At 31.6% G+C, this 27,600-nt stretch overlaps 1 protein-coding gene across 2 annotated transcripts; it reads left to right on the forward strand.

Annotated features, from left to right (window-relative positions):
* Window positions 1-8,901: 8,901 nt before the first annotated feature.
* LOC124356356 lies at window positions 8,902-27,250 on the forward strand. Of its 2 annotated transcripts, none has more exons than XM_046807542.1 (5): window positions 8,902-8,961; window positions 11,824-11,963; window positions 12,163-12,236; window positions 14,085-14,168; window positions 26,458-27,250. In XM_046807542.1, exons 2-5 carry the CDS (start codon window positions 11,872-11,874, stop codon window positions 26,604-26,606), a joined length of 399 nt encoding a protein of 132 aa, XP_046663498.1. In that variant the 5' UTR covers window positions 8,902-8,961; window positions 11,824-11,871; the 3' UTR covers window positions 26,607-27,250. The 2 variants fall into 2 exon arrangements, with proteins under 2 accessions (XP_046663498.1, XP_046663497.1); XM_046807541.1 differs by lacking the exon at window positions 8,902-8,961 and adding an exon at window positions 8,968-9,182.
* The last annotated feature ends 350 nt before the right edge of the window (window positions 27,251-27,600 follow it).

The following is a 27,600-nucleotide window of genomic DNA, read 5'->3' on the forward strand; positions in this document are numbered from 1 at the left end:
ATTTCATTTACAACCTTTCTTCTCTATTTCTTAATATAATTTTATATTATATCTTTTAGAAAATGATTATAGTTTCAGTTATAAAGGAAAAGCTTTAGTTTTTAAATGTACTTTTAAAGACAAAACTATACATAAATATAGTAGTATCTTATTAATAAACTGCCTATTAACTGCTTTACATAACTTGTGAAAAATTGTTTCTTGTATTATTTATAGGTCTAACAACTAATCAAAGAATTGATCAATGTAGAATAACTTGAAAGATAACGAGCTTCTGTTGTTTATTATGTAAATAACAAAATGGTATACATCAAAAATGCAAAAAAAAACTATTTAAATAGTCTCATTTCATTTTGTCACAATTTTGACAATGCTCTATTATTTGTTTATATACACTAAAAACTGCTGAGTTTTATGATACCATTGAGCTTAAGGTACGAAAGAAAAATATTTTGTTACAGATCATAAAAAATTAAAGCAAATGATACGGCCAATTTCAGCGGCCGGGTATGTTTTCACAACACTCTCACTTGCGGATAATTGAGAGTGACAAGTCGTAATGTGTTCCTAAGCCCGCTTTCTAACTTCTCGCTCCTCATCTCTAGATCAATAAAAGTAGTTTCCTTGTTGTGATCTTTAGATGTAGTTTGGACTTTAAACTTATAAAGGTGATAACTATTCAGTATATAATGGTATAAATTCTGATAATGAACTTGAATGTATTGTTATACATATTTATAGCAATCATGAAACCACATAAATTTTATCGATATGAATCTATTGATATGTGCCTTTTCCTACTCACACGCTTAATTTAAAACCCTGTTCTACGTTATAATAGTCCAAACACACAAACCTAATACTGTTGATCTGATTAACTGAACCTAATCTATTGTACAATATTTTAACTTTGTTACTTCACAATATAAAATATCATTAACTTGTTGTATATGTATATAATTTCATTAGTCTACATGAGGTGTTAGATATAAACAGAGGATGAGTGTGTATCTAATTGGTAGAGCTAAACAAGATACCGTTTTTATACATAAATGAAAATAGCGTGAGTTCCTCTCTAGGAAATAATGATTGATTGTTAGATCATAATCAAGGCAAGGACCATTTTCCCCAACAACCCGCGTTTAAATTTAGTTTGGGTTTTCTCGTTTTGTGCTCCCTCATCATCCACTTTGCTAAGTGTTAGGAACTGTGATTGTACTTCATTTTGCATATTTAACATATATCTAGTGTACAGACAGTGTGTCGAACCTGTGACATATGTATATATATATATATATATATATATATATATATATATATATATATATATATATACATAAATTCTACTATCCAAAACATTATTTGAATTCGATATTGTAATATTCACTTAGTTCCCTGACATTAATTTTATTCTCTAGGTTATTGAACTATTATCCCAGTGGTGAATATATGATCATAACAAATTATTCATTAATTTAACTATTAAATTGGAAAGGATAAAATAGGGTGTATAAAATCAAACTTATTTAAAAAGGAATAATAGAAAAGTGATGGTATCAACAACTCTGGCAAATTTTCCTCGAGAAGAAACACAGTATCACGTACTAGACAAGTTACAGAGGGACAAGACAATATCTGAATGTCATAAACCGAGATATGACCACTTTACGACTGGTGCTACGCGACTCGATCTCGATGTAAACCATGACAGTTGTATAATAATCTAATGTATTGTATAACGTGTGATTATATCACGTTCTATACAAGTTATAATAGACCATTACAATATCTGGATATCATAAACCAAGATACCACTTTACAACCGGTGTGACGCGACTCGTGATCGATGTAAACCAAGACTGTCGTTTAATAATGTACTGGATTATATCACGTTCTTTACAAGTTATAATGGAACAATACAATATCTGGATACCATAAACCGAGATACCATTTTACGACTGGCGCGTCGCTACTCGATCTCGATGTAAACCATGACTGTTGTATAATAATCTAATGTATTGTATAACGTGTGATTATATCACGTTCTATACAAGTTATAATAGACCATTACAATATCTGGATATCATAAAACAAGATACCACTTTACAACCGGTGTGACGCGACTCGTGATCGATGTAAACCAAGACTGTCGTTTAATAATGTACTGGATTATATCACGTTCTTTACAAGTTATAATGGAACAATACAATATCTGGATACCATAAACCGAGATATGACCACTTTACGACTGGTGCTACGCGACTCGATCTCGATGTAAACCATGACTGTTGTATAATAATCTAATGTATTGTATAACGTGTTAGACAAGTTATAATAGACCATTACCATTATTTACGTGATCTATGTAAACCAAGACTTTCGTTTAATAATGTACTGGATTATATCACGTTCTTTACAAGTTATAATGGAACAATACAATATCTGGATACCATAAACCGAGATACCATTTTACGACTGGCGCGTCGCTACTCGTGCTCGATGTAAACCACGACTGTCGTTTAATAATATACTGGATTATATCACGTTCTATACAAGTTATAATGGAACAATACAATATCTGGATACCATAAACCGAGATACCATTTTACGACTGGCGCGTCGCTACTCGTGCTCGATGTAAACCACGACTGTCGTTTAATAATGTACTGGATTATATCACGTTCTATACAAGTTATAATGGAACAATACAATATCTGGATACCATAAACCGAGATACCATTTTACGACCGGCGCGTCGCGACTCGTGCTCGATGTATACCACGACTGGATTGTTTCACGTACTAGACAAGTAACAATGGAACAAGACAATATTATGATCTCATAAACTGATATATATAACTTTGTTGAAAAAAAACCATTCTTGAAAAAACCTTTTTTTTCTCAAGAAATTACAAAATTAGGGCTTTTTATGTATACTTTATAACTCCACAACAAATTCATCTTTTAGACATTTTTCTTTGGTCAATTTATATGATAGAAAAAATCATATGTAGCTCACGTGATTTTGTTAGAGCGCCGTTAGCGCGGTGCGAGAATACTCGACAGTAGCGATGACGGCAAGTGCTCTCCTTGCTAGTATACTCGTCTATAGCGGCCAAAGTATTGATATACAAATACTGTAGTAAAAGTTTTGGTTTAAAAGTCTAATGACATTTTATTTTAGATCAATTTTGAAATGATTACCAAAACGTCATCTCTTTATAGATATTATTTTTCTAATTCTGTTAAACGTTTTTTTGTTTTATTATGTTCTATTCTTAGAACATAAAAATCATATTAAAAAATTTAACTTATCTGATTTATGACAAAATCACGTAACTTACTTTTATTCAAATCTTCGCAATATCAACTCTTTTATTACCTTAGAATTTAAATTTGTATTTTCAATTTGTTGTTAATCGTAGTTTTCCTTTTTTAATTTGATTTTATATTTTTTTATTTTGTTTCTCAATTGTTTTTCTTTTTAATCCAGCTAAGTTTTTAATATTGATCGTAAAACTTCCTTTGTAACCCCTGTTTATACATTTTTTTCTTTTCCCTTTTTAAATGGATATCTATTGTAGACACCTAAATCAAAATGTTTCACTTTACCTTTATCATTAATATTATTTCTTTCTCTTTTCTTTTCTTAGCTGTAAGGTGAATCTCATTATTTTCATCTGGAATAGTTAAAATACGTTTTTTATCCAATTTGAGTTGGTTTTGAATAGGTATACATCTTAATCTATTTAGTTAGACAATTCAACATCATAAATTTCTGAAATTTGTATTGAAATATTCTAGGATTTATAGAAAACTATTATCATTTATAATCATTTTCGGATATCTACTCGTATATTTAGAATCAAACTTCTTTTTTCAAATGCGTCAACATCTTTTATTAATTTCGATTTTTGAATAAATTTAATTCTGTGTCACTCTATGATTATGTGTAAGTCCATCAATATTCTGCATTTGGTTGTTTTTCATTAATCATTGTTTTTTTTAAACTGGCTTGAAATAAAATTACGAGTCAATATTAAAAATATCTCCTGATTTCTACTGACAATACTCTTCAGTTTGAGTTTTATTATTTACAAAATTTATTTTAAATTCACATTCTAAAATATTTCACCTTTAATGCATCTAATAAAATGGTTTCAATGATTTTTAAATATTTAAATTCTTTAAGATTCTAAATGTGGAGAATATTAACCATTATTTCATCTGAATATATATATATATATATATATATATATAATATATTATATATATAATTAATAATATATATAATTATATATAATTATATATATATATATATAATAAATTCTGGTATCCTTTTATTGACAAGGCTTTCCAACTCTCTACCTTCACCCTAAACATCATAATGCCCGATAACATTTGAGAAAAGATGCAGTTTATGTGCCTTAGAATTGTTTGTCTCTGGTTAGACGTACTTAATAATTAGTAGCAAGCAAACATCAAACCGTGTGCCTAGTTGAGTAGGAGCATATTTTCGTCATAACAACAGTTTAAAATACAATCGTAAACCCTGGTGTTCAGGATCAATTAAATGTCATTAGTTTAAAAAAATGATCATCTGTGTATTTGTACAGAACATCACAAAAAGTGTTATCAAGCCAGGACGATGTCACAATCGAATGTAACGTGCCAGCCGTCGTTGTGACGTGCATGTTTGCCCATGTGCCGGTGTGGACAACAGCTGGGCTTCTCACCACAATGTATGGCATTTACTGATTCTATCTTGTTTCCTCTCTGACGGGTCAGCGATCAATTAAAATTATTGTTTCCGTTTCTGGAATGACGCGCCCATCCATTACTAAATATATTTACACATTGTTTGCAATAGATTTTTTTATTTTTAGTAACAATTTACTCTAAAAATAAGAGCCAAAAATTATTCATGTTTTTTCACGTAGTACATCTAAGAGCAACCTACATTTATTTTATTATTAAAACTAAATCAAACCCGATATTTTGTGAACATTCCCTACACTTTTTTTATTATAGTACTATGTAATGGTCTATAGCTATAGTCTTGCACATCTTACATCTTACTAACTTAATCGTGTTAAAAAGGACTTTATTTTATTTTTAGAAGTCCTCACCCCAAGTATTATATACCATTATTGGAAAATGCTAAATCGTTATTATATTTCACTTTTAATCGAATTCTCATAAAGAGAACGGGTTATTCCTATCTCTATCGGCTATTAAGTAGCGAACCGAGTATTAAATACTCGTATATATTTCTGATTTAGGACAAATTAATAATTTTTCACCTTTTCTTACTACAATTTGTCATAAGACGTATCTTTAATTTTTTTATGTTTTAAAATTCTTTGTACTATTAATAATCATACGCATTAATCATAACTTATAAATATATTTTAATGTTATTATAAATTAAGTTATGAATTTAATTTAATTTAATTTATTTTAAATGTTTGCGTAGAATACTTTTTTTTTTACCGGTAACCGCATTGGCTGGATAAGTTTCCTTTCTGCCTTCCGCACGTTAACTCGAAACAAACTGACCTATTAAATTTAAAGTTTACATCAAGCATCATTTTTATACAGTCACTATTGAGTTAGATGTCACTACATAGCATTTCGTTGAGCGTTATCACAGTTTCTTACATTGATCCTATGAGTAACTGTTATGACAACGAGAAAACAGAATAATAAAGGTGTAAGCAAACAAATGCAATCATATAACATTTTTACAGGACGACCATTGTAACACGTGCAGGTTTTAAATTAGATATAGACTTGAAATTTTGCCTACTACCTACTGTTACATGATACGTGGTCTAGCTTACTCCTCCTTGTTCTTATATACGCTCAAATAGATTCTCGCTCACCTGCCAAAATATAATCTACATATGCCGATATTGTATATAGCAACTTCTAACACAACAACTATTGTACTAACAATGTATTGATTTATTTTTGGAACATAACGTAGCTACGGTAGGAAGGGTTGAATGTTGAATCTACCCCAGTCCGCCGTGCATACGGATCGTATCAGAAACACCGCAGTTCACTCAATTGTGCACCTGATGAGACGATGAGACTACCACTTCACCTAGAATACACTATATATGACTAGACTAGATTTTTCTGATTCGAAAAAATTTAAAGGTTCTTTTTGAGCTTCTTCTTCGTCTAACTTCTTTGGTTCTCTTCAGGACTAACATGGCTCCAGATTCCAGGAGTAAAGTCTGAGACTGAGTCATACGCTGCAATACAAGGAAGGTGAACTTGAGCTAAATTCAACATCCATACTCCTAGTAGTTTAAACCCACGCTTTATTCTCTAATGAGTAACAGTGATACTCGGTTAAAACACTATAGAAAATAATAACGGTGATGATATATTTTACCTAAACAAACATTTATACATTTAAAATTCTAAATTACTTAGATTTGGTAGCACGTTGTAATATCACATCCAATATCTTGAATTAGTTTTATGCTGCAGTATGTAGCCACTTCAATAACAAATCTTGTGTTCAGAACTAAAATAAAAAAGTACATATTTTAAAATACATTCAACAGGAGTATTAAATAAAACTTATTAGCATCATCAATTTGAATATATAACCATTTATATTATTATATACAACATTTACCAATTGATTCAAACCTAATTTACCTAACTTAAACGCATCATCCGTGCCCGAGTGTTAAAAGTAAAATATCAAACCAAACCGGGTAAAATACAAAACATTAGAACACGATATGAATAATTGTGTGCTATGTTTTAGTTAAGATAAGTAGTCGAAATCAGAAGCCGATGAAAGAAGCAAGATCAGTAAGACGGAATTAGCTTATTAATTATATTGATATTTTCCGTGATGCCGATATTTGATAGATAATATTTCTTATGGAACATGTACAGTCTGAAATTTTATATTTTGAATACAGATACGTAGTTGGACTTGACCTGCCTACCTTATGTAATTATTAATTCTCATGTAATATTAATTTGAAACAGGAATGATGGATCTATGTACGAAGAAAGCAATTTAGATGACATTGTGTATCTGGCACAAAGATGTACCTATTTTCAACGCTGTTTTATGGAATTCTAGCCTTTATACGAATATAAATTGTTTTTTTTACTAAAAATCATTCAGAATACAAAGATTGTGTATTTAAAAACGATTATGAGATATACGTATAAAACTGGCTCACTCGAGAAAAATTACCATTTCTCATCGTTACCAGAAGGATAAATACCATTTTAATATATGATATTTAGTATATGGAATACAGAATAATTGGCTATTGCAATGATATTAAGATGTGGAAATTATAATACCGTTATGCTGATTGTTGTTATATGCGGAAACTAACCCTCATCAGTTAGTTCACCGTCATCGTTCTTGAAAAATAATAATAGTTTTACAAAAGAGTACTTATTGTGAGAATTTTATGGCTAGAATGCAAATTGTATAGATTAGTCATGATAATAACTACATAAAGATCTTCATTGTAGTTTGATCTGTAAAATTTACATTGATAGCCGTTATCTACCTGAGTTAAAATATAATATGTTGTTATAAAATGTACATTTCTAAAAGTGCATAATTTACACATATTATTAGAAGGATAAAAACTCAACTACTTGGTTTCATATTAGTTAGTAATTTGTGCAGACATTACTTTCATGTTGAACTATAATAAAAATAAACCAAAATATATTGTTATGGCAAATCAAAAAGTATCTTGAATACATTCTACTGGTCAAGTTCACTTGACAGTGCATTTAAGTATTTTTACTTACGCAGTTACAAAAAAAAAGTAATTCCAAGAAACAATTAACCACACTCAAGAACAACAAACAACAACAACAATTTGAACAATTTGAAGCCTATCACTCAAGAGGCTGGACAAATTTCATTTCCTCTTTTCTATCCGATCGATATCTCGAAAATGAACCTAACTGTAAACTTTCAGACTTCACATTGTGCATGAAGCTTCATTTCTATATGACAAACACGTATTCCATGATGGTGCAAGTCACTCCATAGGATTTGTCTGAGCTTTAGTAAATATGTTTACATTTCTGTTATATATAACCATGATGGCAACGAGAAAATAGCAGAATAAACAATTTGTAAACAAACTCAGTACACTCATAATAAATTTAGCACATGTAGGATAACTATTCCGTCACCCATATCATATTATGGTTATTTGTTTAGTAGACATTAATTATCTAATCACTGATATGAAAACCAATTATATGAACAAAAATGTGAATGTATCGTGTGGCAAAATATCCCAAGAAATATTTCATCTTTAAACTTCATTTCATCATCAAACATTTTGCATGAATTTTCATTTCATTTGGCTAACCGTTATTGAAACCTGTCCACACATTAAGCCGACGCAATTTCTCTTTTGTATACTAAGAATGTAAACATTTCATTTCCATATGAAAATCGGTTGTTCAATCTGTCAATAAACAAATGTTGTATAGAATGTGTTTTATTAAACCTCAGCAAAGACTTTCATATGATATATGAGATGTGACGTACTCTACCTTGTTATAGTTAAATACCAGTTATACAATAATTTTAAATTTGTAACGTGGTAAGATCTCTTCTGGTCAGAACTACAAATCGAGTGTATTTTCAATAAATAACTCTACTCTGGAATCTGTTATATGTTACAAATAGTTATAAATATAATAAAACGTCAAACTAACAGAATTGAACCTAGCACAGTTCAAGTTGTTATTGGTAAGTTTAAAATATCTTGTATTTTCATGTTCCTACAGAAGATATATTCAAAGTACAATCTAATAAAACTTGACAGCATGATTTATTTCACAGTCATTTTACAGCTCTATTGTCTAGAGCTATGATTTATTACGTCTTTGTACTAGTATCTCGTAGAACGATCACACTGAGCTATTGTTCATTTACCAGTAAGTAAATAGTATTATCTGTGACAACCTCACTAACAGAAAGTGCTCTTCTTGAAAGAATATTTTTTACAATCTAATAACTAAAGATGCATTTTAAAGTGATAGTGTTGTGTGTGTTTCTAAGCTTAGTTCAATATATAACTGCCATCAATAAATGTAACGAAGACATAATTGAAAATATTTTAAAAATGAATGGTTGTCCTCAAAGTGTATTAAGCAAGGTAACTTTTGTGAGATATAATTTTGATCGTTAAGGGGAAAAAATCTATTTCACTTATAAAAGGTTTTGTTAAAAATTATTTACTAATTTATAGATTTAAAAATTGTTAACCTATACTTTGTATCTCTCTATATTATTTAATTTAAAAATCGTTATTTTAAACTAAATTTAATACCCGTTTACGAATTGACGATATTGATAAGATTAAAATACTATGGTTGTTTTGTTTTGCGAAAAAATCAGATAAACTAATTAGGCGATTGTTACTTATAATATTATTATCAATATAGTCCATACATTTCGTCATCAACAGCTTTCAAAAAGTGTTAAACGTTTATGCAAAGATATATTTTGTATTCTCTTTATCCAAGACCAGCATATGCCTTTCCTGAGATACAAGCTTGCTGAAATAATTTTCACATTGTATATTGGGATAATACGTGACTTTTTCGTTAAAAATGAACTGTCAGGTTTCAGGCTATTCATACTAATTATATAAAAAAGTTTACATTAATTAAATTTCCAATGTTTATTCCATTATTTAAGAGTTAAAATAGCAGAGATATGATGATTACTATAGCGTTTAAAAAAAACTTAACATTTCAGACATAAAAGCCAGCATGCCTTTAAAATATAAAATTCACATCTACGCTCGTACATAAAGTATTGTTTATGCAGATTATATTTATAACGTAGGATATAACGTGTAATAAGTTAAAATACTATTCTAAATATATCCTCTGCATTTTGCTTCAGCAATAAAAAATATCAACCCGTTATAAAAGGTCAAAAAGCCAAGTTTATCTGTAAGGATATGAGTTTGACAAGTTAGTTTATTTTTTTTTAATTAATGACACATTTTTAAGTTGTATTTCATCTCCTGGGACGTTTAGACTAGGTGTTATGTAATAGCTATAACTGCACCTAAAATACTTAGTGCCTTTTCTTTAAGTCTTCTTAGAGTTAATTTATAATGCCAATTATAACTCCTTCTTCATGTTCTAGACTGTTACTAAAACTACTTATCGATTTCAGAATGACTATGAACTTTAGAGTACAATCATCATATCCAACCTTTAAAGTTAATAAGTGACTGCTTCGCATTCATATAAACGTAAAAGGATAATATATAGAACTGGATGTTTGAAGCGTTTCTGTTGATTTTGTTCGTTATTATGTTATAAATTATTTTGAAAATATTGGTATCAGCATCAAGTGAAAAGAACAGGTTTACCGAGAATTACTAATACCTGATACCGCTATGTATCGAAGTATTCATATATTCAGTATTGGAATCGGTTTACATTAACAGCTGATGCCATTTAACAGAATACTCGTATATCAATTAATAAAATGTGTTTGGTGCAACGCATTTGTCATTGGAATTTCTCTAATTTAGAAGCTGGTGGTACGGAGACATGAGTTTGCGGAGCAAAAATGCTTTCTTCGTACACTTCTAGGTCACAAGATCAAATCTATGCACCAAATGTAATGAGACTATCTTTCATGGCGTTCATGGCTAAGCATTCATCAGTCAGTGAGTCGTAATGTGTATATATTTATTTATTTTCTTTATTGGGGTGGCAAATCAACCGCGGTTACTTTTAATATATGCATTCTAAAAGTACCCGCGGTTACTATGCCGCCCCAATCAAGAAAATATAGAAATACGGAGTTCTAAGAAGCCTATTTTAGTCAAAAAACAACTAAGATAGGTCTTATAATGCTCTAAAAATCTTTGTATTTGATAACTGAAACTGTATACTCCATGTATGCTAGAATATACGGTTAAAAACTGTTTACTAAAACTTCTAATTGTATTATTGTATATTTGTATTTTGAAAAATGATTGAATTAATAAGAAATATTTTGACTTTCAAGCTTATTCTATGGTTGGACACAAATTCGTAATAGAAATTGAATGAACCATAAAATAATTTTGTCATAGTTCAATGTTTCTATACAAGAGTTTATTAAATTCATTAGGCTCTTTAAATGAATGAATAACATGAGGTTTCATTAATGTATTCTTATGGGTATTTTCAGAGGCTAGGGGAGGAGCCTCAAGATTGGAGAGAAATATTATTCCTTATTGAGCCTCTAGGGCATAAGATAAATCTGTGCACCAAATTTTATGTCTTTCTTGATATATATGTCAAGGCTGGGCGCTGATGAATCACTCGGTTAGTCAGTCAAGACATACAGAGTGAACCAGACCACCTACGTTTGTTCAGTAAAAAAACCTTATTCTACCGTTTTTTTATATTTACAACATCCTGTACATTTACAGCAACATATTCACAAACCTTTTTTAACTATACCTAGTACCTAGTTTAGACGATTTTCAGGACTGAAGGCCTTCGAAAACACTAACAAGAGTACTTATCCAATTTACCTTAATTTAAAAATTCTCCCTGATTTAAAACTTATACAATGTAAAATTCAGAGATATAGGATTATGTATTTTATGATTATATTTTATTCATATAAAACATTAAAAAATATCTTGTTAAAAATATTACGTTGAAATAATACTGGATATGCGATTTTAAAGCAATACTACAAAGCAAACACGTAAAACATGGTATTGTACGTGTAAATATAATTTCAGTTTTTGTTTAAAAAATTGTGTCTTTATATAGCTGCATACATTTGGGGACTTCAAACATGTTCTGGTGCCGGAGACTGACATGTTGGACACTTTAGATTACATCCACGGGTGCATTAATGAACCAATCGACGGAAGTTCAGACGCTACATTCACTACAGGATTCAGTAATAAGTAAGATGATTTAAAATTCATATTATACTTATTATATGTTGTTATGCTTTCTAATTGTTGACAATATTGTTTTTAATTGTATTGTTTCATACCACTGCTATTCAGATTAAGTATTCTGAGTAATTTAATTCAGATGAATACTTACTATTCAGATTCACTATTCAGATGAAAAACTATTCAGTAATCATAATGATTTTAGGTCGCTCGGGTCACACACTGTTAATTATCACATGGAGGAACATGAGTGCGGCCACGTGACTGACTTTCATTCTTGTAAGTGTAGTTAACTGATTCTGATCTAAATCCTGATTCGGGAAGATATAATTACTACTTTAAAATGGATAATTGATTATAATTTAAATTGGCATATCATTATGTGGCATAAATATCAATTTAGGAAGACATGCCTTTGTACATGTAGAGGAACCTTTCAACATATACACATTTTATAACAGCTGGCAATGAATTTATTATTATATATATTATAACTAAAATAGGCATGTCCAGTCTAAGAAACACATTTTAGCCCAGGATAGTTCGTTGTAGCACTTTTTGCGTAGTTATTTTAATCAAGGACTTAAATAATTTTAGAAAATTAAATCATTTGCCTGAAGGAGATATGATATCAAAGGCCAGAATTTAGTAGTTGTCGTAGGATACAATTTTCTAAAATCTGAAAAATCGTATAGGCCGAAACCGGTTTAGAGATTCGCAACCTGAAAACGGGTGGCACTCAACTGAAAGATGTCGATAGCTCATATAAAGAGAGTGGTAGCTTTCAGAAGACATGAGTATAAAAGGATAGTAGTACTTTCAAAAAGGCGTCTATAAGGTGAAAGGTTCCAGATGCCAGAATTCATTAGAGGCCTCGATCTCCAAGAGACCTGGGTTAGGAGCTCTTTAGACAGATAGCATCTGGTAAATCTCAGGGATCCAAGAACCAAGATATTCTCTTTTACCAATTCAAAAAAATTGCTTATAGTATTTTGTTATAATAATACAAAGACTTATATTAATTTTACCGTATTATTCTAAAGATATATTCAATCGGGTTAATTACCTTGAAACTGAATCTTTCATTATAAATATGGATTTGAGGTCATTTAAATCAGTTAAAAAACTATTTTAACATTACTGAAACTGGAGGATATTAATCGGGTGCGTTTTAATGGTATAGGCAAATAAGTACAGACACAGAAAAACGATGGTTAGTAAAAAACTAGAAATGTTAAGCAATCAAAAAAGGCTTGTAAGAAGCGTGTATGCGGAAATTAACACACAAATATGACATACAAACAGGGCTAGGTTAGGGAGGATTACATTTTTATGATAATTTTTGCAATCATAATAAACAATACACTGTCAGTTTCACGACAATTACATCTTCACTCTCACATTGCACAGGTCGGATTTGCTTTGGTCCCCCAAAAGCGCAAGGATCGATCTTGATCAGTACTTAGAGTAACTGTCACAAAACCAGTACGGCGATGTAAGCGGCAAACAGTACAAAAAGTGATGATTGAAACCAGGAGACCTTCCTCTGAGAACACGACCAATGGAGTCTTCCACCAAACGACTAAATACCATAAAATATATGTTTCGACACGATACGTTCGAAGAAAACAAGAACCACGTTGGGAGGGATGGATTACACATCCAGTTTTAAGAGTTTTATATAAAGCTCACGCATTGGAAGTTTTAATTATTCAGTTAATTAATTTTGAGAACATATTAAAAGTTTAACCATTATCAATTTACTTCGGAATCTGTTAGCTGTACTGTCACTGTTAGACGTAAAATTCACTATCAGTGGCAGTGCAGTACTAAGTACTATTGCATTTATTAAAATAAAAATTATTTTATAAACGTTTAAGCTAAGTGTATACCACAAAAAGAACACGTCAATTTGAGACCTGGTCAATTCCGTCAGGTTTTGTATTATTTTGAATTCTCGTTTTATTCATTATAAGTTTCATAAGTGATAGTTCAACAACCAAAAGGTACGTAATACAGAATTTAATCTTTTACATATCTACCCAATCCCTTTTTCATTAGTTAGTGTAAACCAATAAAGTTTCATATTCATATGAGGATTGCTTATCGTCTGACAATAATTTTCAGCTGAGTACGGTGGACAAACTGAAATTTACTTCCTCTCCATCGGTTCAACGGGTTGCTTCTATCGGTGCTCAATTGATGGCAAAGGTAATTATTACTTTATGAAATATATAAAAATAGGCATAACCGTATGGTAAAACTATTTATAGTAATTTTTCACGAGGTCCTACGTAGTAAGATCTTACAAACTACAGGAAAATTACGAGGTTTTTTCTATTGAACCAGTGTGCACATTGAGTAGTACTTGTTCAAATCTTTATGTGCTTTTAGTTCTGTTTGACCCAGAAACTTGAAACAAACAGGATCAATGGGTCATAAATTCACAGTAATATTTTGCTGACAAAGAAGTAACTATTCATAAATTTTCTATAAAATATTGAACACTCAGTCTCTCTAATTCCTTTGTTGCTGATACATGGTGAGTTGCAAAATATTTGATAATAAAGACCACGATTAACAATGTTACTTTTAAATATGAGATTAACTTTAGGGTTCCGTGAAGAATTTCTGTTTAAATCAATGTGGAATTTAATATGGAGCAGCGGGAGAAGAGCTTTGGGGATTCCCTATAATATCATGATAATACTTTCATGATGTAAGGTAACATGTCTATGTTATGATGACGTCTGTTGAAGACAACATCAGACTTGTTCTCAAGCAGCAAAACAGTGCAGATTAGATAGGTGAAGTTTTTTCATTACCATGATTTAACGATAATGACACAGCGATTTAACTGCAGATGTTAGGAAATTATATTTTATTAGTTTATTTTGATGTTTCACATCGTTCCTCTCTTGGAGATCCTTAAAACCATGAGGAAACTAGACCAGCTAGGTTGCAGAAATAGAGTTTTCTTTCCATTACCACAACTAGATTTGGTTATTCAAATACAAATTTCACTGTTCCCGTCTACATTATGATTTGTGTCCTCGTGGATTTCATTACAAGATTATGCCATAGTGGTTGAAAAAGATGCTACAAGATAATAAACAAATTTGGAAAATATTCTCGGGATACTTTATAATTTGAGTAAATATTGGTATAGTTTATGTTTCATAATCCAAAATTAAACTTTTCACGCTTCCAACTTCAGTTTGTCAAAGAGACTCAAACTTATTATATTTAAATTTAAACTTTATAAAATATTAAGTACTAGATGTAATTGGCAGCTTTACATGCAATTTTCAAAATTGAAGTACTTATAATACTTATTAAAAAGACTTATGATGTAATATGATGGAGTCCAATGAACTTTTCAAACATAATTAGGCATACATCAGTACATCAGTACAATATGTTCAGCGTTTTCACTTAAGAGTTCTAATTTTCACTTAGATCTGACACATGTACCATGTTTTGCACATGTATCAGCATTTCTGGTTCTCATTAATTGCATATCCAAAGCCACAGCTGAGTTTGCCTTGTTGCTCTGATCGAACACCTCGGAAGTCTATTTCGGTCAGAAAGCGTGTTAGTCAATCCTTGTAATTTACTTCTAGTATATTTCCGGTGCTATACTAGAGTATTACACTTAGTGGAATTAATTATGATCTAATAATATTTAGCTTTATGTTAATTTTATATCTGCGGTAGACATGTTTAAGGTACATATTATTTCAGTGTTCTTTGTTAAGAGGCTCTAAAGTTAAATTAAAGTTGACACGGCTCATACTTCAGGTTTCACGCGTGACGAAACAAATCCGGCTCTAATCAATTGTGTTTCACACGCTATAGTGGAGCTACATATTCGGTCTAAGAAACATTATTCATTAAAAGCATCTCTAATTTCAAACCTTGTAACTCTTACCCGGTCTAGATATTTCCTGGTACCCTAGTAGTGCTTCCATTATTTCCCCGATCAGGAAAATGCGGTTGACTTACCATGACATGAAGGTGTACAGAGTTTAGTTGAGCCGATACAATGTTAACAGGGTTTCTTTATACCGCACTAAAAGGTTACAAGTTGTATCAATTCTGAATTCTAAAACCTCCAATTAGCTGAATTCATATGTAATGAGTTAAAATAAAGGCCTCTAATTTGCGTTGTTAGTTTTCTTTAATTAGCACCATTAAAATAAAGAGGTACTCGATCTGCTTGTGGTTTAAAATGTTTTATTTGCCCTAAACAATCACTATTTTGGGTTTTGAACTTAGTGATTATGCTCAAAACGTACTTCATAATGTGACATAAATGTGCAGAGTTTAGCTTTTCTACAATACATTACAACATTACAATAATAGGGGTCTCGTGACATTTTGAAACCCCGTATAAATATATGTATAAAACATAATGTATACCAGATCAATCCAATTCTTAATGCTCTGCTTCAAACGTGCATAGGATTGCAGTAATGGTTATTATTCAAGTTATCACGGTTTTTGAGAGAAGTTGAACATATACTGTATTGGAAAATCTGCTTATGGATACAGTTTATTATACGTAGTTTTGTGTATTAGGTAATGCTTTTTAACGTGTTCCCTCAACCTTACTGCAAGAATAAGTAAGAGTACTCTTATTATAAAGTGTATTACGGCTTTGGTCAACTAATTACACAACCTATATTGTTTTACAATTAAGTAGTTTCTTAACCTTATGAAATAGAAACATCTCATCTTTATACTAAAAACAGGTTCTTATAGCAGGATAAATTGTAATGATATTCTAAATCAGAATAAGGAACACATAACAACAATACTAAATTAATTATTTCTAAAAATTACGGTAAATGAAATTAAAGAATAGTATACAAAAACAAACTATAAACTAAGTTGTTTTATTATTATATTACACAAAGATAAAATAACTGTTCTCTTCTTGCCAATTGTGTTATAATAAATAACATTCTTAGGCAACTTGTTACGAATACTGTTCACAATAAACTTAAATCTGATCTAATATTTATTATTTTTTTTTTTTTTTTTTTTTAAACGTTTATTCCAGCAGTTTATATGTAACATATATACAATGGTTCTTAAATGAAATAGCTATTATTATATATACAGCAGCTCTTATGTAGAAGAAATGTAAGAAAATGTAACGAATAGCACAATGAAAATAACAATACTGGAAAGCCTACATGGGCAATCTGCCTGTGCGTAGGCCTAGTTGCATCTAGCCGCCAACATAAAATTTAAATAAAAACGCTGGAATGTTTAGTAGTAGAGTAAAAATAAGGTAAAAAAAGATAAAGGGGGATTATATGTCTATTGCTACTTGAAGTTTACTGTGTAAGTGACTGTTTTTAATCAAGCGGTGGGAACAAAATAAAAATGGTTATGTGCTGCTAAACTCAAATAATCAATTTATGGAGAAGTGAGTGAGATGAGAAGAGAGAGAGAAAGAGAGAGAGATAGGGGTCTGTGTGTGTGTGTGTGTGTGTGTGTGTGTGTGTGTGTGTGTGTGTGTGTGTGTGTGTGTTGTGTGTGTGTGTGTTCGGTTAGTAATTAGTAACAACGTCATGGTCAAGGGGTCAGGTCCCCTGTACCGGCAGTGATAATGATCTCCGCCTCTGATACGCCTAATTTGCAATAGCCACTCATTGATACGATTTTTAAAAAATGACAAGGATTGTGCGTTAAAGGAAATTATAAGCGTGAAAGAATCTAGAAATATTTCTGAATAGTATATTTGATATGTTAATTACGAATTAGTTGTGGAGAAAGATCTATATAGTTGTAAAGTGGCTATTCCTGTGTCACGGGCATATCGGGTGTTATATGAATGGGGAATTTCTGAAAAGATAGAGTGAAAGTGTGAGAAGATGTGAACCATGAGAGATTTTATAAATAACTGACGAACTGTAAGGATTGATAATTCTTGAAATAGGGTGTCAGTAGGGTAACGACGATTTTTGTGAAAAGCAAGTTTTAGCTACTGTTTCTGGCATAAAAAACAGGCTATTTAGAGTTGTTTTACTAGCTCACCCCCAAGCGATATTTCCAAATGATAGCATAGGACTGAATGTAAGCGTAGTACGCCAGCTTTATCTCACTTGCACCAAGGACATCGCTCAGCTGTCTGAAAGCAAAAATCAATCGGCGTAATTTTTTAATAAGTAATCTACATGATATGACCATGTCATCCTATGATCAAAAAATATTCCTAGATATTTGTAAGCTATTGTTTTTATCCTATGCTTTCGCATGTACATGAATCATTCATAAAATTTCCACAGCTATGAATTGTCAAATTTTTCATGGTAGTCCAGAAATAGAGCGAAGAGATATTGGCAAGAATTTTGTTTTTGAAATATTAAGCGTTAATATGTTTTGATCAAACCATTTCTTTAACGTCATGAGGTCACTCTGAGCTTTCCTTTGCACTTCTAACCAGTTATTACCGTTAACAAAAAAATTGAAGTGTCATCTGCAAATATAAAAAAAAGTTTACCGTTTAAATTTATTTTCGAAATGTTATTAATGTAAATTAAGAATAAAATTGGTCCGAGAGTGCTTCCTTGAACAAACTCCATAGTCCACATGACAATGGATCACTAGCCACCCGCAGACAGAAACAAATTGAAATCTATATTACTAAGGTAAGCTTGAGAACCACGCAAGGGGGCCTCCACGAACTCCAATAGCTTCTAATTTGTTAATTAGTTTGTCTCTCTTTACTGAGTCAAAAGCTTTCTTAAGATCTAGAAAAACAAGCATTGAGCGATCACCTTCTGAAATAGAAGCATTTATTTCTTTATTTAAATCAAATAGGACATCGTTACATTTTTATCGCTTCTGAAACCCATACTGACACCCACTCAAGATATTTGTTTTGATTAAGATAGGATACTAATTGTTCTTTAATTATTCGCTCTAATATCTTGGAAAATACACTGAGTAAGGAAATCGGTCTAAAGTTACTTTTATTGGTAAATTCATCTGATTTATATAAAGGAAACATTTTTAGCCATTTTAAAAAGTATTAGGAAAGACACCCAATAAAAAATACTAGATTAATTAAATGGCACAAGGGGTTTAATAAGGAACTGAATATTTGCCTTGAGAACATCAGCAGAGGACACCATCAAAGCCGGGCGCAGAGCCCCCCGCAGTGCGTTCACGTGACGTACAACGTCCTCACTTCAGTCACAGTGTTCAGGGTAAAACTCACAGTCTAGTCTATAGTCGCGTCATTCACAATCGGCACCCCACCCGAATCGATTGCATCCGCTAACTCCTGCCCCACGTTTGCAAAAAAAGAATTAAAGCTGTTTGCAGATTTCTGTATTACATCGGAAGTAATATCAGAAACCGTGGCAAATGTTTTTTTTATAGGAAAGGAAGAAGAATTCTTGTTAATTTTTTCCACTTAGCTCATTTATTAACCGACCAGAATAGTTTGGGATTTATTTTTTGACCTATCGATTTTATCGCGATATAATCTCTTTTTGCTCGCTTTATAGAGCTACTGAGCTGATGTCTGAGATTCCTATAATCGGTTTTTAATTGTAAATTAAAAGGTTTGTTTTTTTACAGATTTACTAAGTTTATCTCTGCGCCGAATCAATTTAATTAATGCCGAAGTTATCCAGGGTTTTTTAATTTTTTAAGTCTGGTGGTTCTATTAGAGATTTCTCTTTTAGCTGTAGACATAGTGTTGCAAACTATATTATTATAAATAGCTCGGAACAGGAGTCAACATCAGCGCAACTCAACACGGGGGAGCCCAGTCGACACGAGCCCAGGCTGTCGGTGGTTGGAGGAAGAGTGTAGTCGATGTAAGAACGAGGCGTTATTGTCAGAGTCAGTGGTAGTAATGTCTCGTGACACCGAGGATAGTCAGGCCAGTACTGTAGTGATCGGTAATGTCAGTGTGGGACACAGCTGCTCTCACATGATCCATGTTAAAATGTCTTAACAAAAATATGGTCCAGGCAGGAAACACGGTCGTCAGTTACTCTAGTAGGTATTATCAGATACATTGCTTAAGTTCCAGCACCCTCTAAGCAGTTTTAAATATCTGTCCTTATGTTCTATAGTTCTTAATAAGTCCAAATTTATGTCAACCAAGAAAAAATGCATGTTTTGGAACATTCTATGTCTTCGTAAAAGTGTTCTAGTTCGTCTATAAATAAGTTCAAGTCGCTATCAAAGGTTCTATACACAGCAAGAATATTATATTGTTTATTTAATAAGGTCAAGTCCAGTCTGAGGCCGTAAAACGTCACTAATGTTATCTGAGTGGTAGTAACTGATAATCGGTCGTTAACTAAAATAATTAGTCCGTCATTTTGATTCCGTTGTTTCTCCAGTAGCTAAAAGTTCAAAACCTTGAATCCCCGCCCATTCCTCACCCCCTCTCAACCAACACTCCGACAAGAACTATTAAATCTAATTTTTCAAATATGCTATTCAAATATAAAATTAACTGATCAAAAATTCTTGGAAAAACTTCTTATGTTACAATGGAAAATGTTTTAAAACTGTTGCCACCACTATTATAAAATTTAAACACATTCCAGTGAATGAATCTAGCTCAGACAAGATAAATTTAAATAGACATAATTGTCATCATCACCTTCCAATGAAGCCAGTTGCACAAACCCACGCACAGCCTGCCCGCCCAGTCATAAATAGGCTTTTAATATAATTTGTAGCATTATCTACAAGACCTCAGATCTATGTACACTATATTAACATAACATGTTAATACATAGATATTACACAGAAACTAGCATTAACATAAATACTAATTATTACATATTACATTATAAAAAGTTAATCATATTTTTGAATAAGGCAATTTTTTTATTAAGTGAAATTTGTTTATTAGAATATTTTAAATATATTAAAGAACAAAAATTTAAATAACATTATAATGAAATATTATTATGTTATTGAAAGTAACATATGGAGGAGTAATGAGTAGATAAGGTGACAATAAAAATTAACATTAATTGGCGAATTATAACATCTACTCAACAAATTTTGGACTATATTTTTTTTCAATTTAATACTATATTAAATCTAAGTTAATGACTTATTAAAACATCCATTTTACTCTTACATTTACTCAGTAAAAAATACGTTGACATATATAAAATATTATGCCATTACATCAATTTGGAAGCAGACATTTTAAAATCCCATAAATTAAGAAAAAACTAGGTATAATCACATTATACATTTAAGATCATAATACAGATGTAAAGGAAAATAAGTATTTGAATAGTATGAATCACTAATTTAAAATAAAGTATTTACTTATCCAATATTATTTTTCTTTATAAATATAAACGTAAATATAAATAAATTTAAATATGAATGGAATTGAAGGTAATCAGATACCCTTAGTGCAGATATCTGGCCTTAATTAATATTCGCATAATTCCATTCTAAAATAACATTAAAAAATTTGAATAATAATAAAAAAGGAAAAATAAAAATTGTTTGAAAATAAAATATTATTTTTGATAAATATATAAAACATCTTATTTCAACTAAAAATTATTGTACGCCGAGGTTTGGCAAGTATATGAAAAAAAACTAAATAAGAAACTATTAATTATAAAGAACGGAAATTTTGAGAAGAAAAATTAAATACATTATAGCACTTTATGTTTGTGATATAGAATATTTATCTATTTTAAATCTACAGTATAATTAGAAAAGAAAACTATTCCGTCTTAATAATTTATAAATAAAAACACATATTAATACAAGTTATATTTTACCATACCGGTTTAGTTTGTGGTGTATCACGAATCATATCGGTCCAAGTCCTCCATGTGCAGGACGCGGATGCTTTCGGTGTTCTCAGTAGGCTTAATTATTATTTTCCCATTGAAGAAACCGGCGAAGTGGATCTTCTTTGCCCTGACCAGCCTCCTGGCCCGGCCCAGCAGCGCCTTATTGTGTGGAGTGAGCTGCTCATTGATGTAGACATTGCCAGGTGTGAGCGAAGGTGAGATCTCCGTGGTGTTGATTCCTTTCTTGTGCCTCGCCGCTGGCCAACCAAGACTCCCGCACCATACGAGACACGAACTGGACTACAATTGGTGGATGAGCATGCTTCCTCGAATATAATCGAATCCGATGAGCTAAAAGAAATGTCTTTCTTGGAGAAAGAGACACTAATAACTTTAGATATATGCTCTAAACACATGTAAATGTCTTCCCCTGGAGTCAAAGGGATGCCCAGAATTTCAGGTTTCGCGCACCGAGCGTGTTGCTCGCTGTCGTTCATTTTCTGCTGTAGGTCCGCAGCTCCTCCCGCATTCCGTCCCTATCACGCTCCAGCCCGTCACAGCGCACACATTTATCCTTGTAGCTTTTCTCCAGGTCATCCAGTTTCTTGTTGTTTTTTTCCCAGTTCTTCAGTGAAGGTGTTTTTCAAGGATGACGCTTGCCTCGTTTAACTGCCTGTTGGTATTGGCGTTGATTTCGTTTTTTAAGAGACGATATTGCGTCCATGATAGTTTCTAAAAATTTATTTGAATCTTCGTTACTTTTAACAGACGCCGAGTCACATAATGGTCCTTTGATATAAAAAACCAAGTCAAAGGATACATAATAAACCAATTCTAATAACACTCGTTTAAAGTCTAAGTAAAGCCATTGATTACTTGAACACAAATGAAATCAGGACAAGTGATTTCTTTGATTTCAATTATATAATTGCTTCCAACACTTTTAAATTGTAAATAAAATATTTTAATTGTTTTTCTTTAAGAAACTTACTAGTAACTAGTGGAATTCATTTACTAGCAGATCTGAAAAAGCCTTAAAAAGCATGTTATAATGTGACAATGGCTTTGTCATTTTATTGTATTACTACTCTCCCAATTCAATACTAGAAGAACGCTTTGATCAATGTAATGAATTTTTATTGTAAGGTTTGTGATAAATTTATCACCTATACTCAAAATTTACAAAACGCTCAATGTTTCTCTTTTAATATTCATATTAACGGATTTAGTATTAATAGAACCCTTTTTGAACTCCTTAAAAAACCGTTACGGATGTCACTTTTTACAATAAGTTACAATAAGTTTACAATAATTTCATAGTACAACTGTTTTTAATTTTTATAAAGGACTTAAGAAAGTCTTTTGGCCTCTTTTGAAGCTCTTTTAAAAGCTCAAATACCGATATAAATGTAATTAACTTGTTTTACTAACAATAAAAATATAATCTTTAAATTGTAACAGATTATTTATTTATTTAATACATAAAATATGAAGCATATTTGTCATTTTGGTGGGACTACAACATTGACCAACTATTGTATTGATAAATACTGATATTACTACTCCACACCACTTATTGTGTAATAATAATAACTTTTATGCTACGCTATGCATAAAAACTTTTAAGCTCTTCATTGTTATATGTCCTATGGACACAGTTAGGCTACATAGCTATAACAAAATAATTATTGTTAGGCTAAATGTTTTATAATTTTACATGTTAAAAAGGTGAAATAATTGTAATATTTGTTCCATAATGCTCAACCAAATTCCATTTTTGCACATGCACCACCACAAAACTAATTTCTTTTCTATGTAGAAATTAAGTTTCATGCTAAATTTAAAGGCTATAAATAAAATCTTTCTCTACACATTTTGCCACGTGGTATACTAATTTATGTTTATTGATTTAGGCTTCATAGTAGTGTTAAATAAACGTTCCGGTCCGGCGGGGAGTTTACTACAACGCAAGTGTGCACTGAAATCAAATCTTATCATCCACTTTAAACATAAAAACTTTACTCTATTATTTATTGTATGGATAGGCTACATGTTGTATATCATAAGTTACAACTACATATGTACTTTGTTTAAAAAATTATTTATCCTGCGATGTTCTCGTTTCTATCATAATTACAAAAAACAACAAATTCAAAACAATGGCCTCTAACCCTAAGCCAAATCCCACGAAGTAACAAGCGCCATCATTGAACTCTATGCAACATTTTAAACGTATAAACCAGTTCGTTCCTGGGATATCGTGTATGTGTGGATGGACAGCAATAAATCTTTCAAAGCCCCTGAGTGATAATCTTTGATAACATGAGGTGGTAGTGAAAAGTAAAATATCTTATTCTACAGTAAATGTTTTACAATGGCAACTAACCCTTTATTTACACACAAAAACCTCATAATGAAATAGAACATATGTTTTTAAAATTAATTACAAAATATTAAAATTTCACATGTTAATTAGTTGCATTTCAATAAATATAAACTCTACCGAGCACTCAGCCAGTGATTTGACTAAAGTATAAAACTAAGAATACACATAATACTAGCAACCTGCCGCATCCATATTCAATACGACTGAACATCAGGCTATCTACGCCACTGAGGCCGAACAACACTGAGCGTATAATGCAATGAACACGACACAGTCAACTCGCCCGGTTACACAGACTACACCAGTCCAAGATACTAACGGCCACAACACCCATTGTCCTATCCTACAGCTCAACCTACCCGTCGCAGCATTCTCAATTTAAGAAGACATTTAAACACCAACAAACAGCGAGCGTAACCCAACGTCCAGCCAGAGCTCATCCACCACCACTTCTACCCCTAGTCAGCCAGTGGACAAATCCACTGACTTGCAACAACCTCGTACTTGGTTTACGACACTGCTCTTTATAGTGCTGCCACCATGTACATAACCCAACAAAGTTACCCTATCACAACCAAAGTGTCTACCTACCACAGAAGATAGCCACCAGCTCGTGGCAGATTTTATGAAGCCTTTGGGTTTTGGCTTCAAACTGAACAGGCCCCAGGGCCCCGCCAAGCCACAGTACCTTCAAAAGAGTACTTTAAGTTGTGTCGGACTCCAAACTTACCGAGAACATCTAAATCACAAAAAAAGGGAATCGCTTACAAAGCAGTGATCAAGCACCTCCTAGAGGTGGAAATTCATTGCGATGCGAGTTGTTACAGTATCACATTTACAGGCACAATGCCAAGCACCAAAATAGTAAAACTTCACACCAAATTGGTGAAACCGTTTCCACAGATCAATCAGATAGGACTGCCCTAGGTGGTGACTACCACCATAAGTTCCACCTCCGCGACTATCACTACAGTCTCTGGAGCAGGTGTCAAAAAAATTGTCATATTCACATCTAAAATTTATTTTGTAGCACCCGGGTCACTAGAGACAGTGAATGTGGGGTGTGCGGAACTAACTTTCATCCGATTTATTATGTTAAGAGTGAAAATCATACTACTGTTGTTAAAAGTCAAAATATTATGTGTTATCATGGTAGTATTATAAGCATTCTACACAAATACACTTTCCGTCACCATAACACCATCGATTCATTTTGTGATTAATGAACATATCCTCCTCTTATTAATTTTAAAGTGTAAAATAATAGTTTAATCCTAAAGTGAACCAATTTCTTCCTGATTGTTAGCAATTAAAATTTGTATTCCATATTTATCCAGGCTATAACATCATATAGAACACATTTTAACTAATTAAACACCTTCTTGATTACTTAAAAATATGTATTACTATTTTGTTACGTTTTAAAATCATGGGCATCCATACTTTTAGTCATAGTATTGTAACTATTAATAGATTTTCACAAAATCAACTTTTACATTTTTTTACGGTAATTATACAAAAACTATCCTCATAACCAAGCATATTAAATGTAATTTGAATATTATAACCGCTTAATCTACCTCTCCGTCCAACTGTGCCAGTTCAGTTATAATTATTCCGAGATAATTTGATAAAAGATAAAGAAAGATAAAAGATAAAGTGTTATTATGGTATCATAAACAAACATCGTTCAATTCCACGAAAAAATGTTAAAAACCGCTTTAGTCAAGGATTTAAATGGACATGGCTCACGATGGTGGAACGTAACGCCACGGAAATCTTCCGGAAGTTACGCATTAAACAATATTGCGACACACATTGTATATAATAATGTTTCGCCTATTAGAACTAAAATTCTCAATTCGAATACAAAAATCAAATTGCCTTTTCGATTTTGTTTCAATATATGAACTCTGGAGAAGTGCCTTGTTACACAGATTTAAAAAAATTATACTTGTATAAATTATCAATTATTCTTATCTTAGGTTTTCGGAAGTAATTAAAAACAACCTTTTCCTTTAAAAACCATACCATTAATAAAAGATTAGGGGTATTAGTTGTACTAAAGAAATTTATCGCACGTAAACGAACCACATGACGACCATCACCTCTCCAATAACATAAAAAATCAAACAACCACCGTTATTTTGTGAGTTGTTTAAAATTTGGGTTAGTACAATAATAACATTCACGTTGCGCATGGATTGTAATATTGATTAGATGTCTGAGGCAACAGGACAAATAAAACTGTTACCTTGAGTTAACCTTCCGTACTTATTAGTAAAATACGTTGTGTTCACAGAGGGTACGGAGGCAGGAGGCTGTATAGTTCCCTTGAACGGACAAGACGATCACGACACGCTGCAAGAGGCTATAAACAAGTGTGAAGAGGAACTTGTGGCGGTCGGGATGGTCGAACCATTCGCTCATCTTTTTGATCTTAGCCCTTAAATCTTCGTCTCATCAGAATATAAATACAACCGTGATTTGTTTTACTGCTAATACAACTCGGAAATTACATCTTATAATCTTTTTCTTGCTTGGACCATTAATTAGTCATTTGTTTTCGTTCATAATATTTAAGTAACATAGATTTGTAAGTCAGTTCAATAGCAAATTTTTTATTAAAAGTTATCATACTTTTAATATAAATATCTCACATTTTTATCTTATATTTGGACACATTATATCAAAGCTAGAACGGTTGTTCGTACTCCTGTGCAGTGATATGGTATTAGATGTATTCGTTACTGATATAACCTATAATCCGGTATTGTTCAATGTAAAATATATTACATCACGTTCCAAGAGTCTTGGTTACAACTAAGAGTGACGATAAGGGCAGTGCTTAAAATAGGGATTACTCGTCAACATTATAAAATGTTCGTAGCGTTCAGTTGCTAGTAACGAAGAGACTCGGAGTGTCCATTAGTAATCTATTATTTTTGGATATTAATTAAAACTATAAATTATTATACAGTTTTTTCTTATGCTTGTCATTGTTTTATGAAGGAGTTAATCCGCTAAAAATTGTACGGCTTTTATTGCAAATTGTTAGTATTCTATTTACTAATAAAAACTAACAGCTTAATAGACAGGTTGTTATTTACTTCATCCATATTACCAAAATAACAGAGTTAACAATTCCCAATTTCCCATAACAGTATAATTTTATTTCCACAACAAATTATAATAATACTATATAGGCGTTCAAACCTATTTTAGAAACTGAATTAATAACTTATCCTTAATTTTGGCTTGCTTATCTATGAAATTATGGTTAGGTGAGTTTTAAATTATTTTCAGGACTGTAAGGTATCCCTGATTAGAACATCTAGGATTTTGATATGTTATTTTTAGGTAAAGTATCTAAAGACTACTTTCATTTTTTTCTAGGTATTATATTTATTTTTAAGGAATTTTCTATCTTTAATTGTGTTTGATC

The sequence above is a fragment of the Homalodisca vitripennis genome, chromosome 2, assembly GCF_021130785.1.
Source record: "Homalodisca vitripennis isolate AUS2020 chromosome 2, UT_GWSS_2.1, whole genome shotgun sequence".
In the NCBI taxonomy this organism is placed as follows: domain Eukaryota; kingdom Metazoa; phylum Arthropoda; class Insecta; order Hemiptera; family Cicadellidae; genus Homalodisca; species Homalodisca vitripennis.